Here is a 17,696-nt window from a genome sequence, read left to right as displayed (position 1 = left end):
GATTATTGCTGAAATAAAGATTTTAAGAATGAAAAAAACCAATGTAGGTCAGAGATGGGGTAATCGTAATCTGTAATCGTAATCGATTGTAATTGATTACATTTTTTCAAGTAATCGACAGTAATCTGTAATCGAAGACATTTTCGATTACTTGTAATCGTAATTTAATCGATTACAGCAAAAATTTGAATGTAATCATCGATTACTTTTCAATTACATTTCGATTACTTTAGTAAAATAGTTTGATGAAAAATAACCTATTTCAGAGGAAAATATGTATATTATCACTTTGTAGTACAGATAAAATATTATGCATTAACAATACTTGAGATTTAAGCAACTGCCTTATTTCTATCTATTGTCTCTAGCTGCATTATGAGTAACCAGATCCCTCTCCTACCTAAATTTACTTTATATTTAGCTTTTGAAACAAATGAATGTATGTGCTTGTTAATAAGTCAAGAGCTTTAATATTTAAATAAGAAAATAGATTTGAAAAAAATAAATAGATCTTAAATAAGAAATGTGTCTGTCTTTGGTTAAGTTCTGTACTACATTTTTTAAAAGTAGTAAGCTTATTTGTATTAAATTTCCTGAAAACATCATTTTCAATCAGAGTTGAAATTAAAGCTTAGAATACATAAACAGTTGATTTCTTAAATGTTATGATATATATACATGTATATATATTAAATTAAAAAAGAACACAAAATCCTTTTAACAATGAACCAATGGCAATGCATAGAAATTCTTTTTAGAAATAGATACATGTATCCCTTTGACACTATAAATATATTTTGTATATAATTTGATTGGAGAAGTTAACAGCATTCTTGCCTTTACTAATGAGATGATCATAGCCTTCTAATCAATAACAAACATACTTTGTTTTTATTTCAATTATCTTATGTCTAATAAAGAAGGACATTTACAATATTTAGCCCCAGGTTATAAATTGTACTCCAGTGGCAGTTAAATAATCTGTAATTAGGGTGGTTATCCAAACAAAAGTTTTAAAACATGCATGTCATTATAAAAATAAATTTTGATCTTAAAAATTAGCTGAACTAGTTAATTATTCTACTTTTTTTTATGTTTCCTTAAACATTGTAATTAACTATGCTAAAATATTTTTTTTTAAAGAGTAAAAACAAAAAAGTTAACGTGTCAGTAAGAAAGCTAATTTTTTGAAAAACAATTAGTTATGAATAAGTGATTATTGCAATGCGATGACATCTTTCATATATGTTGAAAGTCAAAATTACGAGATTTTTTAAATATTTCTAATTTTCATCAAGAGATTTGATCTAAAAAGCAGCTATTAACTTATAATTTAGAAACAATGCTTTGAATGATGCATTAGGTAAAGATCTTAATTTCCACTATATATATACAAATGTTGAGCAATATAATTGTGTTTTACTCATGTTATTTTTTGTTGAAATGTTGAAGTATGCAATTGACAGTAATCGAAAAGTAATGTAATTACTTTTGATAAAGTAATCGATTGTAATCGATTGTAATCGATTACATACTAAAATTTGAGTAATCGATTATTAATCGATTGCACAAAAATCCTTCATGTAATCGATTATTAATCGATTACATTTGTCAGTAATCGTGCCCATCCCTGATGTAGGTTACATTGACCTTCTTTTAATGGATTACTACATTAAGTTATTTTTTCCTAAAACCAAACTTGCACTTCTGACATCAGTAAAGATGTCTAGTATCACTAGGATATATATGTTGGTAGTAGTATCACTTGGATATATATGTTGGTACTAGTATCACTTGGATATATATGTTGGTACTAGTATCACTTGGATATACATGTTGGTACTAGTATCACTTGGAACAGGAATCAGATGGAAATTTACCACCAAACTAGAGGACCTTGATTTTGCTGACGACCTAGCACTACTGTCTTCCAAATTCCAACACATACAACTGAAAACAGATAAACTTCAAAGAATGCCAGCAAAATAGGACTTAAGATTAACACCTCTAAAACAAAAGTAATGCGGATGAACACCACAAATAACAACCCAGTGAAGTTAAATGAGAAAGACCTAGAGGATGTTGATACCTTCACTTACCTAGGAGGAAAAGTAACAACAAAAGGTGGCTGTGACAATGACATGGACAACAGGTTGAAGAAAGCTAAAGGCCAATTTAGCAGGCTAAGAAAATATGGAGATTGTCAGTACTGTCATTTAAAACGAAGGTCAGGTTGTTTAACAGCTTAGTCACATCAGTCCTACTATACGGATGTGAAACCTGGAAAACAACCAAACAAGACAAGAAGAAATTAAACACCTTCCAAAACAGATGTTTAAGACAGATACTGAAAATAAGATGACCTGATACAATATCCAACGAAAACCTTCACATGAAAGCTGGAACAAAGAAGCTAAGTGAAGATATAATAGAACGCAGATGGAGATGGATTAGCTATGTACTTAGGATGGACACCAACAGAATATGCTCAGTTGCACTGACATGGAAACCTGAGGGAAAGAGGAAAGTTGGACGTCCCAAAACTACCTGGAGACGGACTGTAGAGACTGAAAGAACATCACTTGGATTGAACAGCTGGGCTACAGCAAGAACAGCAGCTAAAGACCGTGTAAAATGGAAAGAATGTATCAGGGCCTTAAATGCCGACCGGCATGAAGAGGATAGGTGAGGTGAGGTGAGTATCACTTGGATATATATGTTGGTACTAACATTGTTTTGGTGCCTAATACCATTTTTCATTCATTTCATTGAATAGGTGAACCAAATCTAAATGTTCAATTAAGAACAACTTTCTTTTATAAGAAAACCATGAAATCAAGTATCAACGAAAATTTGACTTTTCTTCAATCCACGAAAATTGGTACCCACAAAATAAATGAATCCATAGCATCTTAAATGATGAGCATTGTACTAAGATTGAAGTAAATATATTAAATGTACATTAAAGTGGATTTGTAAACTTAAGTCTGTTAACACTGCCTTACTCTGAATAATATGAATGAAGATAACGTTCTTTACTTATTTGACAATAAACCTCTCAGACAGATCATTTAGTTATCTGAAAACCTAATTCAAGTACAAATCTAAATCATAAAGGCAAGAAAAATAGGTCACAGGGACCTTTTTTTTTTGGCTAAGGTTGTAAACTCCTCTTGGTGCATCCCTGAAACAAGTTATAAGGTTTTTCAGACCTTGAAATTATACTTTAAAATTAATCAAAGCCAGTGAATATTATACATCATTTTTTTTATTAAATTTACCTAATGGAAGTTGTGGTGAAATCCTGCCTTTAATGAACCCGAGCCAGAATATGACTTGGGCCACTTGCTCAGCAACATCATCACACAAGTTAAACATCACTATGTTTATACAGTTTGTATCTCCCATGAAATGGTCATATAACATGTAGTAAGGTTCATAACCAGAAAAATCCCATATACTCAGCTCTCCTATCCCTGTAAAATAAACAACATTTGGTAGGATTCATAGCTTGAAAGATAAAATACAAATATTGTGAAAAACGAAACATTGTAGAAATGTCTAAATGACACATTCTGCAAGTCTTAGAATATAGTCTTACTTTTATTAATACTTAATTATCCAATTATTTTTACATCATAATACAATATATTTCAACAGAGTAGTATTTTCGCTACTCCTGTTTGTATTATTTAAAACAGTTTCTCCTTTTTTTTTTATCATATCTGTCCTTTTTAAAAGCGTCGAGAGGCATCAGTGGACAAGTGGTCTAAGTATTTCATTTACTGTATCACTGGACAGTCAACACTAAGGTTTTAAGTTCAACCCCACACATGGAAGGTGTGTTCCACTCCTATCTGTAGTTCATCTACTGTATCACTGGACAGTCAACACTAAGGTTTTAAGTTCAACCATGACATGGAAGGTGTGTTCCACTCCTATCTGTAGTTCATCTACTGTATCACTGGACAGTCAACACTAAGGTTTTAAGTTCAACCCCGCACATGGAAGGTGTGTTCCACTCCTATCTGTAGTTCATCTACTGTATCACTGGACAGTCAACCCTAAGGTTTTAAGTTCAACCCCGCACATGGAAGGTGTGTTTACCTCCTATCTGTAGTTCATCTACTGTATCACTGGACAGTCAACACTAAGATTTTAAGTTCAACCCCGCACATGGAAGGTGTGTTCCACTCCTATCTGTAGTTCATCTACTGTATCACTGGACAGTGAACACTAAGGTTTTAAGTTCAACCCTGCACATGGAAGGTGTGTACACCTCCTATCTGTAGTTTATCTACTGTATCACTGGACAGTCAAAACTAAGGTTTTAAGTTTAAACCCGCACATGGAAGTTGTGTTCCACTCCTATCTGTAGTTCATCTACTGTATCACTGGACAGTCAACACTAAGGTTTTAAGTTCAACCCCGCACATTGAAGGTGTGTTCCACTCCTATCTGTAGTTCATCTACTGTATCAATGGACAGTCAACACTAAGGTTTTAAGTTCAACCCCGCACATGGAAGGTGTGTTCCACTCCTATCTGTAGTTCATCTACTGTATCACTGGACAGTCAACACTAAGGTTTTAAGTTCAACCCCGCACATGGAAGGTGTGTTCCATTCCTATCTGTAGTTCATCTACTGTATCACTGGACAGTCAACACTAAGGTTTTAAGTTCAACCCCGCACATGGAAGGTGTGTTTAACTCCTATCTGTAGTTTATTTACTGTATCACTGGACAGTCAACACTAAGGTTTTAAGTTTAAACCCGCACATGGAAGGTGTGTTCCACTCCTATCTGTAGTTCATCTACTGTATCACTGGACAGTCAACATTAAGGTTTTAAGTTCAACCACTGCACATGGAAGGTGTGTTCCACTCCTATCTAAATTTGCCTTTTTAAAATTTAAAAGACTTTTGGTAATCTCATTGTTCGTACACCAAATTGAAAATAACGTTACATCATTGGTTGAATTTCCATTGTTAAGAACATTTTAAACCATTCATAACGCTAAATATTACTTACAATGCATTAGATTCTGAAAGGCTAGGATTGTTGCAATTCAATTATACATATGATGATACTGTAAAGTTGGTTATAACATACCTGATATGCTAGTTTGTTGTACATTAATGCCCTTAGTGTATGTTGGATTGCTGACACTATAAGTCAATGGTATAGGGAGACTATATTGTCGAGACAGTTTGCCATCCCTTCCTGAATACAAAATAGAAGAATCATTAAAACATTGCACACACTTCAAACTATTTAACAAAAAAAAATACATACAAAAACCAATAATAAATCTTATTACATTTGTTGCAATGAATTACATAGATTTCCAAGTGAAATAAAAAAACGATAATTTCACATGGTTATTTCACTCGTCTGACATGGTCCAACCATAGGTGATGGCAAAACATCGATAACGACAGATCAAAACAAATTGTGAATGTGTAGAATAAGATATAGTTCCTTACATTTTCTACTTTAATTTCAGATAAACAAAGCCATTTTCCAATGTAATAAAAAGGATAACTTATCGAAGAAATCAAATATCGAAAAATATTCAACTTGTGACGGACAACACTGAAAATTAACTAATGTGATACATGCATTCATAAATTTGTGTTGTTTGTCACATGTTGAATATTTTTCTCTATTTGTATTCTTTGATAAGTTATTCTATAATTATTCTATTTTATTTATAACCAAAATATATGAAGCAGAATGAATGTTTTTCTATAACACCAAAAATTTAACACCAATTAACATCTTTAAATGAAACATATTAATTTCTGCCAAAAGAGATCTGAAAATCAGCATCATAGTTACTTGAAAGTTGATGTGATGTCCAAGCTATTGTAATAGACTACTTAAAAATTGACAGTACTGGCAATATTATTAGACATCAGCATTTCTTCTGCCTTTTTCTTCAGTTTATAAATTTCACCTTTTTAAATAATTAGATACAGTTGTCAAATCATTCCAATATTTTTACCTTTAGTCATACTGGTAGCTGACTGGCTTGACAGTCTAGTAGATGATCTCCTGAAGAAACCAGAAAACATGCCACATTTCATGGACTCTATAAATGTGGTCTTCCCTACACCACTAGCACCGAATACCTTCAGTTTGATTCTTGATAATGCTTGAGGTAGAGGCACCAACTGGCTTACATAGACCTCTCCTCTGTCCTGCAAGTAGATTATATAATGTCAGACAGATTCTTTAATATTTTTTAAAATCTTTAACTGAAGGAAATTCTATACGCTCTCATAGTTTTTTTTAATATTTTGATATTTAATTGTTTTAATTTTTCTTTTAAAAGAAGTGCAAATAAACAGATTGTTGTTTTATTAGAGTCTATTAAATAATCTTTTTAAAAAAAATGAAGAACAACAAAAATCCTTTAAAAAATGCATGGACAACATTTGGTTGCCGCCCGCCCGCCGTACATCCCCAAATCAATAACCGACATTTTTGTCACAAAAATACGGTTAAAAATGATAATATATACCACAAATTACTATGTAGTCCATTTTGTATCACAGCACTGATCATTGATCACTCTTTTTTAAAACAATTTTCTTTCACCTTACTGAGGATATCAAAGATTTATGTGTATTATCAGCTGCATGCCACAATGTGAACCTTTTTTGGCAGTGAGCACAGTGAACATGCAAAAAAGCTTCACCATTTGTTGAGCAGATGATATTTATATGTGTAGAAAACCGGATAATCTGTTTATTTCGTCTTCACCTAGACAGTGACAATGCTTGATGTCACTGATAACTTCTCCTCAGACATTGTGAAGTTGCTAATAATGTCTTCTTACATTTAAGTTTTGATACAAGAATTCTGGAGCGATTGAGCTGGGTGATACAGGCAAAAGGAAAGACTATAACAATAGATTATCGTTGATCATTTCAACGATATTGAATTTCTCGCTTGAGTTGGTACGGCGAAAGTGAGAAAAGCAAGAGTTGAAATGACCAATGATAATCTGTTTATCGCTATTTTACCTATGATGAATTTGTCAATTTCGTTAGCAATGCCTCGTGCCTCCTTAGTTTCTAGCAATAATTTTCCATCTCAAGCAACTACATGATATGAAAAATTATCCCAAAATAAGATCAAAGGAAAAATGCACAAAATAGCGATAAATATAATCATCACTCACCCCTTTGACTTTACTGAGGATATCAGAGATGTCTGTAAAACCTTGAGCCAATGCCATTATTTCAGCTGTGACACCATCCTGTCAATAAATTATTTTACTTTGAAGACATATATATATCGTAATATAAATCATATTAAAACTTCCATCAATACCCAATATATTTATTTTACCCACCATATTTTCTTAAAAATGTTCTGTATCAAGTCAAGAATGTGGCAGATGTTGTTAAATAGTCTGTTTTTATGCATGTTGACATATGTTTTTGTTGCAGTTCAGTGGTTCTGTTGCTTCGTTGTTTTCCTTTTACACTTGATGTGTTTCCCTAGGTTTTGGTTTATGACCCATATTTGTTTTCTTTTAATCCATTTATGACTATTGAACAGCTGTATACGACTGTTGCCTTTATCTTTTCAAAACCCAGCAAGTTTCCAAAACTTAATTAAAATTTTATAATAAATAATAATTCAAATACAAATAGGATGTGCTATTCTTTAATAAAATACTCTCTACATTAACTCAATATTTCCAGGGTCAGTATGCCAGAAAAAAATATTCTAAAGTAGATAAACACCTATCATATTGTTTACATCAATATAATTATTCTTGTCAAACTCTTATTTTGTTTGGAGTACAACACAACAGTTTTGACAATCATATGCAATTATTTCTGTTCTCACTATTTCTCCATTCATCATTTACACACATAAAATACCTTGTAGTATAAGTCTGGATTAGCTCCCCTTAATAACAATGCCCTGACTATTTCTGACTGTCCATCTTTGCTTGCTATATGTAGTGGTGAAAGTCCAACCTGAAAACATTAAAAATTCTTAATTATGAACTATCTGAATTATTAGTCCATGGTACACAATTGATGCTCCCGCTTGTTTATAAAACCAATAGAACGGATCTGTGTTTTGTGGTAATAAGCATTGTGTATAAGCTTCATAACATTTGGTTGAGGCAAATTGAAGTAAGAGAACAGAAAAAAAAAATCCGCAATTTCTCAATTGTTTTGTGGTAATATGTATTTTGTTTAAGTTCCATAACAGTTAGTAAAGGCCAGCTTAAGTTAGATAATGAAAACAAATTTCAGGACATATGGACAGACGGACAAGGGTAAAACTAAATAATGCCCCTCCACTACAGAGGGGGCATAACAAATTTTGAGGTTAAGTGTAGAAAGCCAAAAATGTAAGTAAAAAAAAAAAAAACCTATGTCAAGAGCTTTTAGTTTATAAAGAGAGATGGTATAATTACCTTATTGACCACATTAGGCTGACATCCGTAGCCACACAGAGCCTGTACCACTGCTTATAGTTTATAAAGGGAGAGGATATAATTACCTTATTGACAACATTAGGTTGACATCCGTAGTCACACATTGTCTGTACCACTGCTTATAGTTTATAAAGAGAGAAGATATAATTACCTTATTGACCACATTAGGTTATCATCTATAGTCACACATTGTCTGTACCACTGCTTATAGTTTATAAAGGGAGAGGATATAATTACCTTATTGACAACATTAGGTTGACATCCGTAGCCACACATTGTCTGTACCACTGCTTATAGTTTATAAAGAGAGAAGATATAATTACCTTATTGACCACATTAGGTTATCATCTATAGTCACACATTGTCTGTACCACTGCTTATAGTTTATAAAGAGAGAAGATATAATTACCTTATTGACCACATTAGGTTATCATCTATAGTCACACATTGTCTGTACCACTGCTTATAGTTTATAAAGGGAGAGGATATAATTACCTTATTGACAACATTAGGTTGACATCCGTAGTCACACATTGTCTGTACCACTGCTTATAGTTTATAAAGAGAGAAGATATAATTACCTTATTGACCACATTAGGTTATCATCTATAGTCACACATTGTCTGTACCACTGCTTATAGTTTATAAAGAGAGAGGATATAATTACCTTATTGACAACATTAGGTTGACATCCGTAGTCACACATTGTGTGTACCACTGCTTATAGTTTATAAAGAGAGAAGATATAATTACCTTATTGACCACATTAGGCTGACATCCGTAGCCACACATTGTCTGTACCACTGCTTATAGTTTATAAAGGGAGAGGATATAATTACCTTATTGACAACATTAGGTTGACATCCGTAGCCACACATTGTCTGTACCACTGCTTATAGTTTATAAAGAGAGAAGATATAATTACCTTATTGACCACATTAGGTTATCATCTATAGCCACACATTGTCTGTACCACTGCTTATAGTTTATAAAGAGAGAAGATATAATTACCTTATTGACCACATTAGGTTATCATCTATAGTCACACATTGTCTGTACCACTGCTTATAGTTTATAAAGGGAGAGGATATAATTACCTTATTGACAACATTAGGTTGACATCCGTAGTCACACATTGTCTGTACCACTGCTTATAGTTTATAAAGAGAGAAGATATAATTACCTTATTGACCACATTAGGTTATCATCTATAGTCACACATTGTCTGTACCACTGCTTATAGTTTATAAAGAGAGAGGATATAATTACCTTATTGACAACATTAGGTTGACATCCGTAGTCACACATTGTGTGTACCACTGCTTATAGTTTATAAAGAGAGAAGATATAATTACCTTATTGACCACATTAGGCTGACATCCGTAGCCACACAGAGCCTGTACCACTGCTTATAGTTTATAAAGGGAGAGGATATAATTACCTTATTGACAACATTAGGTTGACATCCGTAGTCACACATTGTCTGTACCACTGCTTATAGTTTATAAAGAGAGAAGATATAATTACCTTTTTGACCACATTAGGTTATCATCTATAGTCACACATTGTCTGTACCACTGCTTATAGTTTATAAAGGGAGAAGATATAATTACCTTATTGACAACATTAGGTTGACATCCGTAGCCACACATTGTCTGTACCACTGCTTATAGTTTATAAAGAGAGAGGATATAATTACCTTATTGACAACATTAGGTTGACATCCGTAGCCACACATTGTCTGTACCACTGCTTATAGTTTATAAAGAGAGAAGATATAATTACCTTATTGACCACATTAGGTTATCATCTATAGTCATACATTGTCTGTACCACTGCTTATAGTTTATAAAGAGAGAGGATATAATTACCTTATTGACAACATTAGGTTGACATCCGTAGTCACACATTGTCTGTACCACTGCTTATAGTTTATAAAGAGAGAGGATATAATTACCTTATTGACAACATTAGGTTGACATCTGTAGTCACACATTGTCTGTACCACTGCTTATAGTTTATAAAGAGAGAAGATATAATTACCTTATTGACCACATTAGGTTATCATCTATAGTCACACATTGTCTGTACCACTGCTTATAGTTTATAAAGAGAGAGGATATAATTACCTTATTGACAACATTAGGTTGACATCCGTAGCCACACATTGTCTGTACCACTGCTTATAGTTTATAAAGAGAGAAGATATAATTACCTTATTGACCACATTAGGTTATCATCTATAGTCACACATTGTCTGTACCACTGCTTATAGTTTATAAAGAGAGAGGATATAATTACCTTATTGACAACATTAGGTTGACATCCGTAGCCACACATTGTCTGTACCACTGCTTATAGTTTATAAAGAGAGAAGATATAATTACCTTATTGACCACATTAGGTTATAATCTATAGTCACACATTGTCTGTACCACTGCTTATAGTTTATAAAGAGAGAGGATATAATTACCTTATTGACAACATTAGGTTGACATCCGTAGCCACACATTGTCTGTACCACTGCTTATAGTTTATAAAGGGAGAGGATATAATTACCTTATTGACAACATTAGGTTGACATCCGTAGTCACACATTGTCTGTACCACTGCTTATAGTTTATAAAGAGAGAAGATATAATTACCTTATTAACAACATTAGGTTGACATCCGTAGCCACACATTGTCTGTACCACTGCTTATAGTTTATAAAGAGAGAGGATATAATTACCTTATTGACAACATAAGGTTATCATCTATAGTCACACATTGTCTGTACCACTGCTTATAGTTTATAAAGAGAGAGGATATAATTACCTTATTGACAACATTAGGTTGACATCCATAGCCACACATTGTGTGTACCACTGCTTATAGTTTATAAAGAGAGAGGATATAATTACCTTATTGACAACATTAGGTTGACATCCATAGCCACACATTGTGTGTACCACTGTTTATAGTTTATAAAGAGAGAGGATATAATTACCTTATTGACAACATTAGGTTGACATCCATAGCCACACATTGTGTGTACCACTGCTTATAGTTTATAGAGAGAGGATATAGCTACCTCATTGACAACATTAGGTTGACATCCGTAGCCACACAGAGCCTGTACCACTGCTTATAGTTTATAAAGAGAGAGGATATAGCTACCTTATTGACAACATTAGGTTGACATCCATAGCCACACATTGTGTGTACCACTGCTTATAGTTTATAAAGAGAGAGGATATAGCTACCTCATTGACAACATTAGGTTGACATCCATAGCCACACATTGTGTGTACCACTGCTTATAGTTTATAAAGAGAGAGGATATAGCTACCTTATTGACAATATTAGGTTGACATCCATAGCCACACAGAGCCTGTACCACTGCTTATAGTTTATAAAGAGAGAGGATATAATTACCTTATTGACAACATTAGGTTGACATCCGTAGCCACACATTGTCTGTACCACTGCTTATAGTTTATAAAGAGAGAGGATATAGCTACCTTATTGACAACATTAGGTTGACATCCATAGCCACACAGTGTGTACCACTGCTTATAGTTTATAAAGAGAGAAGATATAATTACATTATTGACAACATTAGGTTGACATCCATAGCCACACATTGTCTGTACCACTGCTTATAGTTTATAAAGAGAGAGGATATAGCTACCTTATTGACAACATTAGGTTGACATCCATACCCACACATGGTCTGTACCACTGCTGTCATACCTTCTTTCACAGCACAATTTAAAGGACTGTCACCAGACTCCTATAAAACAAATATATTTTTCTCTTTACTTTACTTATATACATCAATAGTTCTAAGATATAAACACGTTTGGAATAAAGGCTAAACATTCCATAAAATTTCACTATAAAACAACCAATTAAGCAGAATTCCAAAACACGGAAATTACATCTTACATATTTCACTGCCGACCTCTAGTTTTCTTTTACTCTTTTGTGTTGTTAGTTTGCTGTCTCATTCACCCTGCACCTCTTTTCATTCATAATTTTAATTTGAGGTAAGTTAAATCAAATTATTTATAAACTATAGTGCAAGATACTGTCCTTCATGCTGTTTTGAATAAAAGCACTGTAAAAAAAAATTATGCTAAAGTCCTTATCATTTACAAGTTCAATATTAGACTTATCATATGAGTGCATAAACTTTTTAAACACTTTTAAAATTATTGAGGTGCCAAAAAATGATATATAACTTGAATATCATTAGTCTAATAAAGCAAACAAAAACTAATCAATTAATTTATCTTAAGTTTATGATGTAAATTGTAGATTTATCAAAAAGCTTATCAGAGGTTTATAATTCTCCACTTTGTAAGCTCAAATTTTGATTTGATTCCAAAATGTTAAAATCTATTAAATGGGTCAGTAGCTCTATAGTGACTGAACATTTGAGTTCCAAGATGGCCACCATAAGTATTCAAAAACTAACATAAAAATGTTGTACTTTTTTTATTTTCTTGATATTTTGACTCTGATATTTGAAGACTAGATATGTCAATATTTTCCCCTTTCTTTATACCATACATACCTTTTCTACAGTATCAATATTACATCCAGCATGTATTAATAACATAGCTATGTTGCTGTGTCTACGATTACAGGCCAAATGTAATGCTGTGCATCCTATCTGTAAAAGAAATATAGTAGAGAGTCAAAAATAATCTCCTATAATACAAAGACTATAAGATAAACTGGTCCAAGTAAAGGTTTTAGATCAACTACAACTAAAACTTTAAATTTTGTAGAGCACTATCTACCAGATTGAGCACTGAAAGGTTTAAAGTATTACACCTATGCCTATCAAGTGTAATGGCATATGACAAAGGAGTAGGGGCAATAAGGCCCTTATTTGGCCCATAAATTACTGCAAATTTAAAAGTTATCATACATATTTTCAAATTACTGAAAAGTATCTAAGGTAAAAAGTATTCAGAAAAACCAAACAATTTTGGACATTGAACAAGTTACCATGGCAACAAATCATGACTTAATTTGCATATTTTGTAAGATTTCGTGATTTTCCTTGTTTTTCATCAAATTTTTAAGTATATTTTAGATTGAAAAAGTATGTGCGCACCCAGGAAACAACTTTATATTTGGTGAGATTTTGTCAATAGTTATAATAAAGCTTTTATTAAATTATTTTGTTGTTTCTTGGCTGCGCACGATGTTTCCACAACAGAAATAAAGATAGAAAACTGCAGAAATTCTGTATTTTTCATCGTTTTTTGTGAAAGCAGTACATATTATGACGTAATTGTGACGTCATCAAATAAGAATCTTAATGTTTTTCATTTATATTTCTTGACCCTATGCATTTCTAAACATTATGTGCCAATTTGAAAAAGTTATCAAGCATTTTATTTTCTTGGGCCAAAACCAGGCCTTAATGCCCCTACTCCTTTGAACACTATACTAACATATTGATTTGACTGTTTTCTTCTTCATTTATGTGGTTGATTGAAGCCCAGTCTTGGAAACTTATGACCCTCCCTGATAACCCTGTAGTCAGAACTTTTACTTCCCTGCCATCTAGCTGATGGGATCAGCACTGTCTAGGTAACCTTAGAACCTCCTGATAAGCACATAATATGAACTTTTATGTACTTATCTACCAGATTAATAAAATCACAACCATCTTAGTATTCGTTGACCCTTCCCAATAAGCCCATAGTCTGAACTTTTCTTACCTTGTCTAATTGATTGATTGGAGCACCACTGTCTAACAGGGTTTTTACACTGTCTAAATATCCCCTTGCTGCTGCACAATGTAATGATGTTTCTCCATCCTACATGAAAACAAAACTCATTATTAAACTCCATGTGGTGAACCAACGCCTGTGTGAATCATTTCGTTAGAGTCCCTGAAGTGGATACCTTGGTATGCAGGGTTGTCAAATTATGCAAATAAATGCAACATTAAAATAATACAGTAACTCCAAATTGACAACAACACTTCGAATGGTCTGCAATTTTATTTGCTATGGTCTACATGTTTCGCCTGCAAGGCAGGCTTCATCAGGACAATTTTTATACAGATATTAATCCCTGAAGTACTCAAAGTGGTGCAATTTGACGTCGTCATGGTGAGAGAACAATCAAAAGTGAAAGTAGCAATACAGAGTTATAAACTCATTATTAAATAATTTAATTTTGGATGTAATTTGTCTTCTGATTGGCTGACAGTGTTTTGTCTATCAGCTATGCAGGTTATTCATTGTGCACCACATTTTTGGATGTTATTATTTCTTTATAGACAAAAAAATAATTAGTCATTTCTTTAATAAATATCTAAAAAATAAATGGGGAATGTGTCCATGGGACACACATGATGCCCTGTTTACATATCATATAAAGTTATAAAGGAACATAACTGAAGAATGGTAAAAATGATGCTACCCAAATTTGTACTACATGTGAGTTTTGTGATAATAAGTATTATGTAGAAGTCTCATAACATTTGGTTGAGGCTAACTTAAGTAGGAGAACGGAAAATAAAATTCAGCAATTTTTATGTTTAAAAAGGGGCATAACTCAGGAACTGTTGAGGTGATGCCACCCAAATTCATACTTGATCTGTATTACCTATGTAGTAATAAGCATTGTGTATAAGTTTCATACCATTTGGTTGAGGCAAACTAAAGTAAGAGAACAGACACCAACTTTAGGACATACATACATACATACAGACAGACGGTCAAGGGTGAAATTTAATGTCCCGCCCCTTCTGCTATGGTGGAGGCATAAAAAAAAAAGCTTAACTTAGCTTAATTTGTTTAACCTCTCTTCTTTTTTTTTTTAATTTAAGGGAATCTTAAAAAGTTGGTACTAAAAGGTTTAAAATAATATTTATACTATTTGCAAGTAATTAAACATATCATTACTTTTGTGATAAGTTATTCAGAATTCTGCACCATCTTAAAGACTTAATCCAGAGTGATGACATAAATCCAGCAAACATTCAAGTTGAGGTCACCTATTCCAAGGGTGGTCTGGTGTATGACAGCATTTTAAGGTCTTGTTTTAGCAGTGGGACATCAGAGTCTAGATTATTTAGAAGACATGGACTTCGGCAAATCAGACTTTTCATATGTGAAGCATTTGTTTAGGCCCCAAAAACAGATGTACAGATAGACAAAGCAACTTTGTATGCTCCTCAAAAAGTTTAGTGGACAAGCACACACTTTTTAATATTATGGAGGGTGATACAGGGGTATAAACTTCTGAGAAATATAAATTGTCATTGCTGTTCCTATTTCCCACCCTCATGTTGCCACGTTTTCATAGTTCTGTCTAATTCTTGCCATCTTTCCACATAAGTATAAAGACCCTCTAACATAATTAGAATGATGTAGATCATAAGGCTTATGAATAAATTTTATCAAAAATATACTAAATTGTGTTTTTATATGTGTTTTAGTAACTACCTTATTCTGTTTGTTAAGATCGGCTCCACCAGAAGACAGAGATGCTACAATCTGATTAAACCCGTGCCAGGCAGCACTGTGTAAGGCTGTGTCACCTAACTTAGATGTAAAAAAGTTAATAGGTTAATAGCTAAAAAACATAAAAGGTGGCACTGTGTATAAAGTTGTGTCACCTAGCTAGACATAAAACAGTTAATATATTAATAGCTAAAATAGATGAAAGGTAAAAAGAATGAAGAAAATAAAAGTTTATCAGTTTAATAGATTTTAAAATGGGTACCATGCAGGGCTTCTAAAACGGTAATTTATGCAAGACAATTTCTCAGACAATTTGTCTTTTTTCAATAAATGTCTGGATTTAGTATAACTGAAACAGATTTTCAGAATATTTCATGTGATTAAAAAATAATAATCAAGATTAAGACATTCATTTTTGGCCTGTCAGTTTTCCCTAACACGGACAAAATTTTCTGGTCATATAATTGACATCAAGAGATTTTTTTTTTGTAAAACCAAGCTCTAATTAGATACCCTCTCATCAACACATTTTAATGTAGTGACAAGCTTTTAATTTGCAGCTGTGAATTACCTGCACACCTGGCAGGTAAAAAAGTACCAGACATTGATTGGTCTTTTTAAAGTTGTCTTTCATGTTTGACTAGTTTGCAATGTATTATTGTAAGCAATAAATGATTAGGTTTGTCAAAATAATATCAAAACTAATCAAATCAAAAACTTTTTGAGCAAGAAATGGACAGATAAATTGTTTGCATAGATATCAGTGTGCCTTTACGCACAGGTGTATATTGTGAGTTTCTCTTCAGTATTTATTTGAACAAACATGTAGAGGTACAAAGCTTTGGGTATTTGATAGAAATATACAGTTTTTTCAACAAATTTTCCACATTTTGTCTCTGTGTTGAGTTTGATTGCTGTCAAGCCAATATCCAATATTAGGTAAAGATGCTTTTATTGTCAATTTTCATAAATATTATCAATAGGTAATATATACAATGTATATATCTCAATGTTGTGAAAATCATGTGCTAGTGCTATTATCGTACACTACTCTGCAGTCGATTTATATGTATACTTTATTATGTTTTGACCTCTTGTACACGTTTGTGTCTGAGGAAATAAAGTATTTTGTCTTGTCTTGTTTTGTACAGTGATTATTAGAGAGTTCCGAATGAATATTAAGTCAATAACTTGACAAAATTTGTGTTGAATTTTGGTGGAAATATTTCTAATTTGGTGTGTTATTTTGCATAAGTTTAAGAACTTTATTCAGTGAATTTAAGTGTCAAAGTCCTCTCAGACGCATGTTATATTTCTATAAACAGATATTTCACAGGTTGTAAAGTGTAAATAGATAATTACATTTTTGTGTCAATGATGTTTCATTGATTTATGGTTAATATTATTTTAATGTTTTTTCACTGGGTAAAACAAGATGTTTACAATTTTTGGTATATATCCATTTAAAGGAGTAAGTTCGGTAAGTGCCATATTTGGCCCCAATTATAAAGTTCATGGTTACAAGACAATAATTGTTTTAAGTTGCCTTAAAGACATGTGAAAAAGTTAAACAGAGCTGTTTTTGTCAAAGTTTAATTCTAACGCAACGATTTTTACATTCCAAAACGGTCAAGATAAAGGATTTTGGTGAAATTTGACTAAATCAGCAGGATTTCAACCAAATAAAGGACCAGGAAACATAGAGCGCAGGCGTCGACAAGCTTAATATTCAAATAAGACATGTTAAAT

General features: G+C 32.6%; 1 protein-coding gene across 3 annotated transcripts in view; it reads right to left on the bottom strand.

Annotated features, from left to right (window-relative positions):
• LOC139521907 (death-associated protein kinase 1-like) overlaps positions 1 to 17,696 on the bottom strand; it is a 171,033-nt gene that overhangs the window by 12,183 nt on the left and 141,154 nt on the right. For all 3 annotated transcript variants that reach the window (XM_071315621.1, XM_071315622.1, XM_071315623.1), the window contains 9 exons: positions 15,930 to 16,028; positions 14,193 to 14,291; positions 13,031 to 13,129; positions 12,143 to 12,244; positions 7,901 to 7,999; positions 7,189 to 7,266; positions 6,007 to 6,202; positions 5,112 to 5,222; positions 3,282 to 3,476 (listed from right to left, as the gene is read on the bottom strand). In XM_071315621.1, coding sequence (XP_071171722.1) covers positions 3,282 to 3,476; positions 5,112 to 5,222; positions 6,007 to 6,202; positions 7,189 to 7,266; positions 7,901 to 7,999; positions 12,143 to 12,244; positions 13,031 to 13,129; positions 14,193 to 14,291; positions 15,930 to 16,028 — 1,078 coding nt within the window. The remainder of the gene's footprint in view (positions 1 to 3,281; positions 3,477 to 5,111; positions 5,223 to 6,006; positions 6,203 to 7,188; positions 7,267 to 7,900; positions 8,000 to 12,142; positions 12,245 to 13,030; positions 13,130 to 14,192; positions 14,292 to 15,929; positions 16,029 to 17,696) is intronic.

The sequence above is a fragment of the Mytilus edulis genome, chromosome 4, assembly GCF_963676685.1.
Source record: "Mytilus edulis chromosome 4, xbMytEdul2.2, whole genome shotgun sequence".
NCBI classification, from domain to species: Eukaryota; Metazoa; Mollusca; class Bivalvia; order Mytilida; family Mytilidae; genus Mytilus; species Mytilus edulis.
Note: the sequence above shows the minus strand (reverse complement) of the source record. Positions and strands in the feature narration are given on the sequence as shown.